The sequence below is a fragment of the Sus scrofa genome, chromosome 5 (assembly GCF_054392235.1).
Source record: "Sus scrofa isolate SSC_HxYL_T2T_F1_AM1 chromosome 5, Sscrofa_HxYL_maternal_Yorkshire_Landrace_v2.0, whole genome shotgun sequence".
Classification (NCBI taxonomy): Eukaryota; Metazoa; Chordata; class Mammalia; order Artiodactyla; family Suidae; genus Sus; species Sus scrofa.
This window is the reverse complement of record NC_139387.1, coordinates 25,066,067-25,078,575: the sequence shown is the minus strand read 5'-3', so window position 1 is coordinate 25,078,575 and position 12,509 is coordinate 25,066,067. Positions and strand designations below refer to the sequence as shown.

The window sequence follows — 12,509 nt, the reverse complement described above, 5'->3', positions numbered from 1 at the left end:
GCAGTGATGTCCCAGCTTCCCTCCAGGCATTCATTCCTCCTCGTCCAAGGTAGGCCCCATGCTAAGGCAGTTCACCTTGTCAATTAATTTCCACGGGTCCCCTTTGTCCTAGAACACACCCAACCCAGCCACCTAAGTTCTCAATAGTCCTGTCACCCAGACTGTCTTCTTTGTGCTTCATCTACTGTTTTGTGAAGTATTGCAAAGTAAATTACAAATATGACATTCCACCCTTAAGTATTTTCATATGCATATTAAAAAAAATAGTGGAGGAGTTCCCATCGTGGCTCAGTGGTTGGTGAGTCCGACTAGGAACCATGAGTTTGCGGGTTCGATCTCTGGCCTTGCTCAGCAGGTTGAGGATCTAGTGTTGCCGTGAGCTGTGGTGTAGGTTGCAAATGTGACTCGGATCCTGCGTTGCTGTGGCTCTGGCGTAGGCCAGCGGCTACAGCTCTGATTAGACCCTAGCCTGGGAACCTCCATATGCCGCAGGAGCGGCCCTAGAAAAGGCAAATAGACAAAAAAAAAAAGAGGAATTTTCCTATATAATCATACTGTCATCATACCTAAGAAAATTATTTTCTCAGGTCTAATTCTCAGTCAATATTTAAATTTGCCCAGCTGTTCCCAAAATGTCTTTCATGGTTGTTCAGGCAAAGATGTAATCAAAGAGCAAGCATTATACTTGGTGAGTAGGTATTTAATGTTTCTCAATCTTTTTTTTTTTTTGGTTTTTAGGGCCGCACCCATTGCATACGGAGGTTCCCGGGCTAGGGGTCACCGGCCTACGCCACAGCCACAGCAGATCTGAGCCTCGTAAGCAACCTACACCACAGCTCACTGCAACGTCAGATCCTTAACCCACTGAGCGAGGCCAGGGATTGAAACTTCAACATTATGTTTCCTAGTCAGAGTCATTTCCGCTGTGCCACGACGATGCTAACTCCTAAAGTTTCTCAATTTGACTTCAGACCAGCTTCCCTCCCGTCCATCTGTCACCACATCCTTCCCCAGCCCTGTGAGGCAGCTGGCCAATCCCAATCTGCCATGGACTTTATTTTTAAATTAAAAAAGAGTTTGTGTTTTTGCTTTTTAGGGCTACATTCGCACAACTCAAGGCCACGCCGGCTCCTTAACCCACCGAGCAATGCCAGGGATCAAACCCACATTCTCATGGTTACTAGTTAGGTTTGTTAACCCACTGAGCCACAGTGGGAACTCCCTGCCATGGACTTTTAAAACTACTCCTTTTTTGGAAGTTCCCATTGTGGTCCAGCAGTAATGAACCCAACTAGTTATGAGGATGCGGTTCAATCCCAGTCCTCGCTCGGCTCAGTGGGTGAAGGATCTGGCCTTGCCGTGAGCTGTGGTGTAGGTTGCAGACACCGCTAGGATCTGGCGTTGCTGTGGCTGTCTCTGACTCAACCCCTAGCCTGGGACCTTCCGTATGCCTGAAAAGACAAAAATTAAAAATAAATAAATAAATAAACAAAACGACTCCTCTTTTACACCTGGCCCTTTCCTTGGCCCTGGAACTGATGCTTGCCCTTTTATTCGCCAAGCTCCCCTGGGAGAGCACCACCCACCTCTGTGAAATCTTTTTCTTTTTCCCTCTGGGGCATCGGCACCTCCTGCCCCTCCCTCTGAGCTAGTCCAGCTGCCACCAGGGGTTTCTGCGTCTATTCACAGTGTGGGCTTGGTTCTGCCTGCTGGCAGAGGACAGGGCCATCAACTTCCTCACCTCGCTGGCCCTGTGCCCAGCACATGCCTGGCAGAAACAGAGGAATACTCCTTTCTTCGGAGTCTTGGCTCCTCCTCCCCAGCCTGCCTGCAGGTGATAACTGGGGAGCAATGTCCAGAAGGGGCTTGGTGTGTTTCGCTTGAAGATAGTGATCCTGGAAACTGGTTCTCAGCCCAGCCCAGCCCAGTGCGCCTTCCTTTTGCTCTTAAAGTTTCCTTCCTTCTTTGTGTACACACACCACAGCTCAGGAAATGGTTCTTCAGGCAGGACCAGAAAAACGCAAGGGGTGGGTTCAGGCTGGGCGGGCAGCGGTGTGGTGGCTGGTTCCGTCCTTGCCCCGTTCACACAGTTTCTTCTGGGAACCACCGTGGCCCGCCCGGAAGGAGGCAGCTGGAGCCCACCCCCCCCTCACCTTCCAGTCCTCTCCAGGCTTTGCCCCTGGGCTGTCCAGGACAGGCGAGGAAAATGCAGGGAATACGTGCTGTGCTCGCCTAAGTGTCCTCGGCACGCCTCCCGGGTAACAGGCTGATCCGGGAGTGGAGGGAGGGACCTCATTCATGACGCATCATGACTGACGGGGTGGGATGTCCTGGGAAAGGCTTCCTCTATTTCTCCGCTCACTCCTCCGGAATCCTACAAAATGGAGAATAGACTAACAAAGGGAGCGGAGGGAAGGAACACCCCTTCTAGAATGGTGGGGGACCCCCAGGATGTGAAGCCAGGGACTTTCTAAAAGTGTTTATTCGCGACCCACCCGATCCCAGGGACCCAACAGCGCCCTCTACTGACTCGGGGAAGGGGTGAGGGGCTGGAACAGAGTTGGAGCGAGAGGAAGGGAGTGGGCTCTGGGTGGAGGATGAGGAGGCCTCTTGAAGACCATCTTGTCCCCTCGCCTCAGCTCCGCCGCCCGGGCTGGGTGCACAGAGGGTTCCTCTGGGCCGCTCATCCCTCCTTTAGCTCTCACACGTCTCCCCCGTTTGCCTGAGCCAAAGAAAAGCAGGCGGCGCCTGGTCCCCCTCTCCTACCCCGAGTTGGCACGGGGCTGGGGAAGCCAGGAGAACCCAGGCACCCCGGGGTCTTGCCCTTGGTGCCCTCCCTTTGCGGGGGGTGGGCGCCGTCTTCCAGGCAGGGGCCACGTGGCCTTGACCCGGCCGGGGTCTCGGCCTTCCTCCTGCAGGCCGGGTGACTCAGGCCGCAGCTGTTCTCGCGTCACATGAGGGAGGCTGGCGGCTACTCGGCGGGGGAGGGGGCTGCGGATGGAGCCGGGGCGGGGCCGCGCGCCGGGCGGGGCCGGAGCCGGGGGGCGCAGCTAGAGAGCCCCTGAGCCGCGGCGGGAGTGCAGCGCACAGCCTCGGGGAGCCCAGGTGAGGCCGCGGAGCCCGCTCCGGCTCTGGCGTCGGGGTGTTGGGGGGAATCGCCAGCCGCTCCCCGCTCAGGGCCTCGCTCCGGGCCTCTGAAGATCGGCTTCGCTCCCCCGCTGCTCCCGAGGCCCTCGCAACTTTGCAACTTTGGAAAGTTCCGGAGGCCCGGGAGGGGTGGGATGCGGAGCGCGGGACGCACTTATTTTTGGCGGTGGTCAGAGCCCAGGGGAAAGTGGCCTGGGGATCGGGCTAGAGCTGAGGACAATTTTGGGGGGCTGGTTGGGTGGGGAGGGGGTGTTTAACACCTGGGGGCTGGCGGGCCCAGGGTGGGCGTCCAGCCCTGGCCCCAGCGGGCGCCCTTGGATCAGTCCGGGGCCAGGGACGCGGCGGGGCGGGGTCCGGGCTGGGCGACGGGCGCCCCCACCCCTCTCCTGCAGGGAGAAGAGGGGGCTGGGAGACGTGGATCTGACCGCGGGTTTCCGGGTGGGAGGGGCCGGGAATGGGGGCCGCGCAGGGGAGGTCTCGAGGGCCGGCAGGGCGCTCCGAAGCCCGGATACCCCTTCGACCGGTTCTAATCCCCCTGCCCTCCCCTGTGCCCCAGGCCAGGCAGCCATGGCGGTGGAAGGAGGAATGAGATGTGTCAAGTTCTTGCTCTACGTTCTTCTGCTGGCCTTTTGCGTGAGTGGGGAGCGGGGACGATGGGGGCGCGCTGGCAGGGTGCGGGGAGAACTGGCTCGGGAGTGCTGAGGGCTGAGGGGTCAAGAAGGAAGGCAGCTGGAGAGCAGATGTGGAAGGAACTCCCGGCTAACGGCCGAGGGCAGCGCGGCCATCGCCTCCTCCAGCTCAAAGCAGGGATCTTTGAGACTGTTTGGGATCGAGAATGGCCGGCCTGGGTGCCTAGCACCCTCCCCGTAATCCCTCCTTGCCTTTCCTGTCTGGTGACCCAACCTCTTGTGATATGGGGCAGTGGGGCAACCCGCCAACGGCTTGATGCTATCACCACGGGGTGCCCCTCCGCACCCTCCACCCCCCCTTCCTCTCCATTCCCTCATACCCCCTCCTTCCTGCTTGGGGGTTGGAGAGGGCTCTGTCCACCTAGATGGCTCCTGCCCTGGGCCCCCGGCTTGAGAGAGGATTGTTTGTCCAGGGAGGGGCAGGTCACCCTTACCCCGCTTCCTCCTCCCTTCTCCTCCCTGGCCTAGTGGGCCTGAGGAACCCGAGTCCTGAGGAACCCTAGTGGGCCCCAGGAACCCTAGTCACAGCTGGTGAGGATGTGGTGGGCACTGGAGGACAGTGAGAGGGCAGTTCTGGGAGCCCTGGAGGCCCATAGGAAGAGGCTCACAGGAAGCACTTCTCTTTGTTGGGAATTTGTGCCCTGGGGTCAAGGCTTTCTGGGAACTTCTCTTTTTGCCTTGGTGAGGAGCGGGTTGTGGAAGGTGTGGTTCCTTCTGACTGCCTTCTCTGAGAGCCTTGAACAGTTTCCCAGCCCTCCCTGGCAAGGATGGCTCACCCTTCTCCCCCACAGTTAGGTCCCCTGGAGGTGTGAGAATCCGTCTCTGGAGTGGGGTTCTGGTCTGTGTCCCGGGTCCATCGCGCCCTCCACCTTGGAGGGCTGATGGGTTGTGCGGCCTCTCAGTCCTGCTCTGTCCTCCCCGCAGGCCTGTGCCGTGGGACTGATCGCCGTGGGGATCTGGGTCCAGCTCGTGCTAAATCAGACCATTACCCAGGGGGCCACCCCTGGCTCCCTGTTGCCTGTGGTCATCATCGCAGTGGGTGCCTTCCTCTTCCTGGTGGCCTTTGTGGGCTGCTGTGGGACCTGCAAGGAGAACTACTGTCTTATGGTCACAGTGAGTGGCGGTGGGCCAGCACGGGGCCTGGCCCTCCTGGAAGGGCGTTCCTCTGGAGAGGGCTTGGGAGGGTGGGTGGGTGAAGGAAACTTCTGTGAATGTTCCTGAGAATGGCAGGCCCCCCCTTGCCCAGACGCCAAACCTGACTCTCGTCCTTTGCGCCCGCAGTTTGCCATCTTCCTGTCCCTTATCATGCTGGTGGAGGTGGCAGCCGCCATTGCTGGCTATGTGTTTAGAGACAAGGTAAGCAGGGACTAAGGGGAGGGCCTCGTCTCAGAGGCCCGGCTACTCTGGGACCCAGGTGCCCCGAATTCTGGCTTCAACACAGCTCCTCTCTACTCCCAGGTGAAGGCAGAATTTAATAAGGACTTCCAGCAGCAGATGCAGAATTATCCAAAAAACAACCACACAGCATTGATCCTGGACAGGATGCAGGAAGATGTGAGTGGGGTTGCTGGGAGCAGGAGGAATGGGGTAAGAAGGTGCTCATCTCCATGGTGAAGATGGGGGCTCACTTAGCAGCCTTTTCCCTGTGTCTTTCCTCTCCCCTAGTTTAAGTGCTGCGGGGCAGCTAACTACACAGACTGGGAGAAGATCCTGCTGTCACCCAAGCGAGTCCCGGACTCCTGCTGTGTCAATGTCACTCAGCACTGTGGAGTTAATTTCAACGTGAAGGAGATTCATAATGAGGTAGGGAGGAGGCTGAGATAGTAGTGGACGTGGGGAACCTGGCATATGTTTGAGGGGGGCCAGAGGGACCAGGGCTGGAGGTGGAGAGGGTCGGGGCCCTTGGGGATTGAGGGTCAGGGATGGGGAGGGAACCTGGCAGTGCCAGGGGTGGGGTGAAAGGTACAGAGGGTGGGGAAGAGATAGCCGGTCTAGGGAAGTTTCTTTTTCTTTTTTTTTTTTAATCTTTTACCTACTGTCTTTTGTGCTAGCTCTTTATTTATTTATTTATTTATTTTTTTTATTTTCCCACTGTACAGCAAGGGGGTCAGGTTATCCTTACATGTATACATTGCAATTACAGTTTTTCCCCCACTCTTTCTTCTGTTGCAACATGAGTATCTAGACATAGTTCTCAATGCTATTCAGCAGCATCTCCTTGTTAGGGAAGTTTCTGATAGGGTTCTTGTCTTGTGTGCTTGCCCCTTCTTCAGGGCTGTGTGGAAAAGATTGGGAGCTGGCTGAGGAGCAATGTGCTGGTGGCAGCTGCAGCAGCCCTGGGCATTGCCTTTGTGGAGGTGAGAGGTGCCCGTGGGTATCTGGGAACATGGGGCAGTGGGAGGGTGCAGAGCTGGAGGTACTGGCCTGGTTGTGTCTGGGGTCTCTGGGCTGGGTCTGGGGTCCCTCGCCTCTCTGGCTCCTCTTCACCCCCACCTCTAACTTTCCTTCTAGGTCCTGGGTATTGTCTTTGCTTGCTGCCTTGTGAAGAGCATCCGAAGTGGCTACGAGGTGATGTAGGGGGTCTGGTCTCTTCAGCCCCCTCATCCAGGAGAGTGGGCTAGTATACTCCAGGTTTTTCAATTAAACGGATTATTTTTTCAGACCGAAAAGAGAGAGCGTGTCTGTTTGTCTTCAAGAGTGATACCTTATTCCTTTCCTCTCCTGATCTGTGTTCCTGTCCTTTGGGACCTTGTTCTGTTAGTACCTTTGGGAAAGTCAGGCCCCTCTTGGGGGTGTTGGGAAAGGAGGACTTTGCTGAAAGTGTTGGTGGGGCTGCCAGTGCAAGTGGGGATCCCGAGGGGGCTAAAGTCCGCTGCCCTCCCTGTCTCCTAGTCTAGTGCTGCCAGGCTCAGTGCTAAAGGATTCTCGAAGCTATCTCCTAAGTCAAAGGGATTCCCCACAAAGGTCCTACCTGGGAGAGGTCAGCCCACGCCCACCTGTGGACATCTCCCTGGGCCTCTGCACACCTCGAGCTCAGCAGCTCCCTGCCTCACCCACCCTCGAGGGCATCTGGCTCTTCTCAGGGTGGTGACAAGTTGCTTTTAAACCTGTGTGGACAGCGTCTATCCTTCTTGATGTACATTAGGTAATGGAAGAATTTAAGAAAGCATCGCCTTTTTTAGCCCCATGGAAACCATCCATCTTGGCCCTGACCCATTCCCACTTCAAATGCTGAATTTGCATCTTACTCCACGTAGAAAATAAACATCCAACAGTGCCCTCTGGTGGTCATCCCTCCAGTTGCAGCTTCAAAGATCACAGACGCGAGACAGTCCTCTTGCGCCCCCCAGTGGGTGCTAGTTGTTGTGCAGGTACTAGACAGGTCAGAGACCCTGGGCTATGTCAGCCTAGGTTAGGAATTAAATGGGGTCATCTTCACCGGGCACCTTCATTTCTGCCCACCTACAGTGTTTTTTTTTTTGTCTTTTGTCTTTTTTTTGTTGTTGTTGTTGTTGCTATTTCTTGGGCCGCTCCCGCGGCATATGGAGGTTCCCAGGCTAGGGGTTGAATCGGAGCTGTAGCCACCGGCCTACGCCAGAGCCACAGCAACGCGGGATCCGAGCCGCGTCTGCAACCTACACCACAGCTCACGGCAACGCCGGATCGTTAACCCACTGAGCAAGGCCAGGGATCAAACCTACAACCTCATGGTTCCTGGTCGGATTCGTTAACCACTGCGCCACGACGCGGGAACTCCTACAGTGTTTTTTTTTTTTTGTCTTGCCATTTTCTTGGGCCACTGCCCCGGCATATGGAGGTTCCCAGGCTAGGGGTCTAATTGGAGCTGGAGCTGCCAGCCTACGCCAGAGCCACAGCAACGCAGGATCCGAGCCGCGTCTGCAACCTACTCCACAGCTCAGGGCAACGCCAGATCGTTAACCCACTGAGCAAGGCCAGGGATCGAACCCGAAACCTCATGGTTCCTAGTCGGATTCGTTAACCACTGTGCCACGACAGGAACTCCGTGTTTTTTGTTTTGTTTTGAACAATACTCATTTATTGAGTGCCAATCTTGCGCCAGACACCAGGCAGTACCAGGGCACCAGGGTGGTGGTGGTGGTGGAGGGGAGTGGCGGCAGAAATAAAGTCCTGTCTTAAACAACAATCTCTTGCTGGAGGGATGGCTTCAGTAGACTGCCTGAGCAGGCTTGGGAAGGATCCAGGTGAACACAGCATCCACCAGGCTGGCTGGCAGGTAGGAGGCTGGCAGCCAGAGTAGCTTGGCATCCCAGCCTGGGCTGTAGCGGGTTCTGGGGTGACGGGCAGTCAGGGCATGCTCCAGGCACCTGCTCACTTTGGTCAGGTCCAGGTCAGAGAGCAGGTTCATGAAATGATGCTGCAGTCTCAGGTCTGCGGCCCAGTGGACGATCGTAATCAGTGCCCCTGTCCCAGCGCGCCTCAGGCCCTACTTCTGGACCCTGGGGCTTGTTGCCCAGCAGAGGTGAGAGGGGCGCCTAATCTCTTCCCCAGCATGGGGAGGGGGCAGGTTGCACATGGCCTGGGTGTTCTAAGGCATCCCGTTTGCCCTCACCCCCTCCCTGCCTGCCCTGCCCACCCTGCACCTAGCAGGCAGGTGCAGGACTGGCCTTTGTCACATACCCCTTTGTGGGCCCAGCTACTCACACTTGGTGAGGTAGGCCTCCCCATAGAGGGCCTGTGTGGCTGGAGGCAGCCGTGCCCAGCGGGTCTTTATGATGTTGTCCAAACTTTCCGGGTTTGTTATAGGGGTTTGGAAGAAACCAGGCTCCACGATGGAGACTCGAATCCCAAAAGGAGCCACGTCCCGCCTGGAGTGGGGGTAGAGAGAGGTTTCTGGGTTCTTGCCCTTATAAGGAGGGAATCTTCAGAGACATGGGCTGGCTGGGGGCTAAGATGGGGAAGTATCACAGACCAGGGGCAGGGTCCTGACAGGAGGTGATACCCACTGCCCTGGGATGAGGGGCAAGGAGGGCTGTGGGAGGAGGTGTTTCTGAGGCTTGTGTCCCTTTGTAATGTCTGTCATCTCGAGCAGCTACCGGCAAACTCCTTAAAGAGCCAGATAGTAAATATTTTTGGCACTGCAGGTCTGAAATCAATGGCATTATGTAGGCACTTATATAACCATTTATAATGTAACCGTTTAAAAATGTAAAAATCCATTATCAGCTAGTAGGCTGCTGGCAAGATCTGGCTGAGAACCATAATCTGCCGACTCCTGACCTTGAAGAATCAGGTTCCCTAGATTCCAAAGCACAGGGTTGAGTCCCAAGGGCTGGACAGGGAGGGTGTAGACCGGTATTCCCTGGAGGAAGGTGGGGATACCTGGCACAGATGGCACAAGTCTTACTATAGGGACGAAAGTGGATTTTGACGTTATTCGCTGAGGGACGTTGACGAAGGTGTGGCTTGGGGGACTCAAATTTCTGTTCCAAATCTTGGCCCTGTTCCCACATCACCCTCATCCAGTCTCTGTGGGTACACAGACCTGGGTGTATGTGGCAGCATTCCCGCTAACCACTGTGCTGTCTTGGGTAAGTTATGTGAGCCTTGGGGTATCACCACTTACCCTCACAGGATTTTGGGGAGAATGAAATGAGATTGTGTTATGCAAATGTATTATCTCATCATATGTAGTCGTTGTTATTATTAATAACAACATCAATGACAGCAGGCTTTGGGGGGCATTTTCTACACGTCGGGCAATGTTGGGGGGCCTCCGTGTTCCTCATTTCACTCATATCATGGGGCAGGTCTCATCCCAATTTAACAGAGGAGGAAGAAACTGGGGAAGAAACAGCTAAGGAGGGGGCCTGGGCGCTCCTGGTTTGTGCCAAGCCCTGGCTTCAACCCTCAGCCTCTGGTCTTCCCTGGCTTCTCCTCCCCCTCCTCCCACAAGCACTTAATGCTTTTGGCACCCAGTCCACCACCCGCCGCAGACTTGTTTTCTGTCACCTCTTACCTCCTGCTTAGTCAGAAGTAACTGATTGAGGTTACCAAGCTCACATGATAAGAGGCTGGGATTTGAACCTATGAAGCTGAGACCTAAATGCTCTCTTTTTCGGGCTGCACCTGTAGCATATGGAAGTTCCCAGGCCGAATCAGAGCCATAGCCGCCAGCATGCACCACAGCTCATGGGAACACTGGATCCTTAACCCACTGAGCAAGGCCAGGGATCGCACCTGAGTCCTCGCGGATGCTAGTCGGGTTTGTAATCCGTGAAGCCACATCCGGCACTCCTTAAACGGTTTCTTAGCTATGGCCCCACGCAGTGTTTTCATCAGCTCTGCAGGGCAGATGCTAGTTTTTTGGGTGGGAGCTGGGGCCCTGCTCCCCTCACCTCAGGCTGTCAGAGAAGGCCTCCACGCCAAACTTGGAGACGCAGTAGCCTCCTCCATTGGCTGCCAGGCGACCCAGGACACTGCTGACGTTGACTACCCGGCCCCGGGCCTGCCGCAGCAGGGGCAGCAGGGCAAGGGTGACCCCGATGGGACCCAGCGTGTTCACATTCAGCACCTGCTGGAAATCCTCCCGTGTCTGCCAAGGGGTGGGCCCGATGATGCCAGCCACGCCGGCATTATTCACCAGACCAAAAAGCCCTGCGGGGAGATGAGGCAAGCACGTGGCTGCGCAGGGCAGGCATTCCAGCGGCCCCTCTGGCAAGGTCTGAGCCTCTTCCTCCCCCCGAGAGCTTCCCACACCCCATACCTCCATTCCCAGGGGTCCTGGCCATACACACCTGCTTCCCCAACATGTGTTTCCACCCACTTGGCTGCCCGCTGGATGCTTTGGGGATCAGTGACATCCAGCAGGGTGGTGTGGAGGCGGGAGGAAGCCACACGCTGTAGGTCTTCGGCTCCAGAGGGGGTCAGGCAGCTGGCCAGGACTCGGAAGCCTCTCTGGTCCAGCCTCAGTGCCAAAAGCCGTCCGAAGCCCGAGTCGCAGCCGGTGATAAAGACAAAAGCATCGCTGGTGGGCAGGCTCTGCCGGTCCCTGAGCAACCAGAGCAGTGCCCAGAGCAAGACTCCCAGCAGCAGAGGCAGCCACATAGCTGGAGCCCAGGCGACCTGCAGGTGGCAGCCGAGGCTGGGCAGGAAGCCTTGTCCAGATTAATCTGGCCCTCCAGCTCTCGCCCTCCATGTCCTCCCTGGCTGGAAGTCCCTGGTTTGGGCAGATGGCGAGTCTGGCCGATAACTGGCAGGCTATGGCGCATCTAAGGAATGAGGCTCATCAGGCAGACCCTGTGGGTAACTTAAATAAAACCAGGTGAGCCTGGTCCTGTGAGCACAGAGGGATCTTGTTTTCTGTCATCTCTTACCTCCTGCTAAACCGGCTGGGACTTGTTTTTGGAAACATATACGGGGCAGCTGCATTTTAGTCCCAGTGGGTCCAAACTTACTGTGTGAGGCTGCGCAGCTATGAACTGTGTCTCTGAACCTGTTTTCTTTCTTCTTTTATTTCCTTTTGTCTTTTTAGGGCTGCACCAGTAGCATATGGAAGTTCCCAGGCTAGGGGTTGAATCAGAGCTGCAGCCGCCGGCCAACACCACGGCCACAGGAACGCGGGATCCGAGCCAAGTCCAAGCGACACCACAGCTCATGGCAATGCCCGATCCTTAACCCACAGAGCCAGGCCAGGGATCGAACCCACACCCTCATGGATACTAGTTGGGTTCGTTACCACTGAGGCACCATCCGAGCTCTATTTGAACCTGTTTTCTCATCTACCAAGGGGGCTAACAACCCAGCACGCCCACCTGGGAGTTGGTGCAGGATCAAAGGGATAGAGAGGGAGGCAGCACGTGAAAAGCTTTAGGCTTTGAATTATCAATACATGAATATCGACTTCTCATTGCCCCCCAGCTCCCCATACCCTGCTTACCTCCTCGGCGGAAGGCAAGCAGCTACTACAACACCTGAAGCTTCTTTTGCTTCGCTTGAGAAACTTTGCTCCCAGTCTTCCCAGGGCCCCACACGAGCTACAGCCAAGGCTAAAGTCTCTGGGAGGTGGTGGACTGGGTGCCAGAAGTATTAAGTGCTTGTGGGGTGAGGGTGGGGGAGGGGCCAGGGGGAGGAGCCAGGGAAGACCAGAGGCTGAGGGTTGCAGCCAGGGCTTGGCACAAACCAGGAGCGCCCGGGCCCCCTCCTTAGTTGTCTTTTCTTGTGGGGGAAGCGGGTTAACGACTGCCTTTATCATGGATTCTCAAGAGAAGGGATCTGTCCAGGAGGGCATCAGCCCCTCTCTGCTGGGGACTGAGTCCCTGCGGGGCTCCTGGGCACAAAAGCCTTTCTGTGTCCATTTCTGTTCTTAGGAAATGGGCTTCCTTGAGCCTCCATGATCTTCCCCGAGATCCTAGGGACAGGTTCCGACCGTTGCTAATCAGGGAAAGAAGGGGTTGCAGAGACAAGGAGAAGAGCCAAGAAACAACAGTACAGCCTTGGGGCAGCATCCTTGTTCCCTCTCAAGGGATACACATAATAATACGGGCAATCTTATACCCATAAGTGTAAAAGAAAAGTTATATTCCTTATGCTTTTTTTTAGAAATGAATATTTATTTATTTTTTGCTTTTTAGGGCCGCACCTGCAGCACATGGAAGTTCCCAGGCTAGGGGTCCAACTGGAGCCATAGCTGCC

The 12,509-nt window shown here is 56.0% G+C and overlaps 2 protein-coding genes and 1 long non-coding RNA gene across 3 annotated transcripts; 1 reads left to right on the top strand and 2 right to left on the bottom strand.

The window, feature by feature from the left end:
* Positions 1–1,503: 1,503 nt before the first annotated feature.
* Positions 1,504–2,952, bottom strand: LOC102162669 (uncharacterized). The gene is made up of 2 exons (XR_303407.4): positions 2,767–2,952; positions 1,504–2,374 (listed from the first exon to the last, which is right to left on the bottom strand). It is a non-coding gene; the product is annotated as an uncharacterized LOC102162669 (long non-coding RNA).
* Positions 2,953–3,053: 101 nt separating this feature from the next.
* Positions 3,054–6,505, top strand: CD63 (CD63 molecule). Its single transcript, XM_005663878.3, has 8 exons — positions 3,054–3,105; positions 3,704–3,780; positions 4,761–4,949; positions 5,118–5,192; positions 5,295–5,390; positions 5,502–5,639; positions 6,110–6,193; positions 6,348–6,505. The coding sequence occupies exons 2-8, from the start codon at positions 3,715–3,717 to the stop codon at positions 6,411–6,413; spliced, it is 714 nt and encodes a 237-aa protein (XP_005663935.1). The 5' UTR covers positions 3,054–3,105; positions 3,704–3,714; the 3' UTR covers positions 6,414–6,505.
* A 1,358-nt stretch (positions 6,506–7,863) lies between these two features.
* On the bottom strand, positions 7,864–11,905 carry RDH5 (retinol dehydrogenase 5). Its single transcript, XM_003126254.5, has 5 exons — positions 11,755–11,905; positions 10,613–10,940; positions 10,214–10,472; positions 8,520–8,683; positions 7,864–8,246 (listed from the first exon to the last, which is right to left on the bottom strand). The coding sequence occupies exons 2-5, from the start codon at positions 10,920–10,922 to the stop codon at positions 8,023–8,025; spliced, it is 957 nt and encodes a 318-aa protein (XP_003126302.1). The 5' UTR covers positions 10,923–10,940; positions 11,755–11,905; the 3' UTR covers positions 7,864–8,022.
* Between the last annotated feature and the right edge of the window lie 604 nt (positions 11,906–12,509).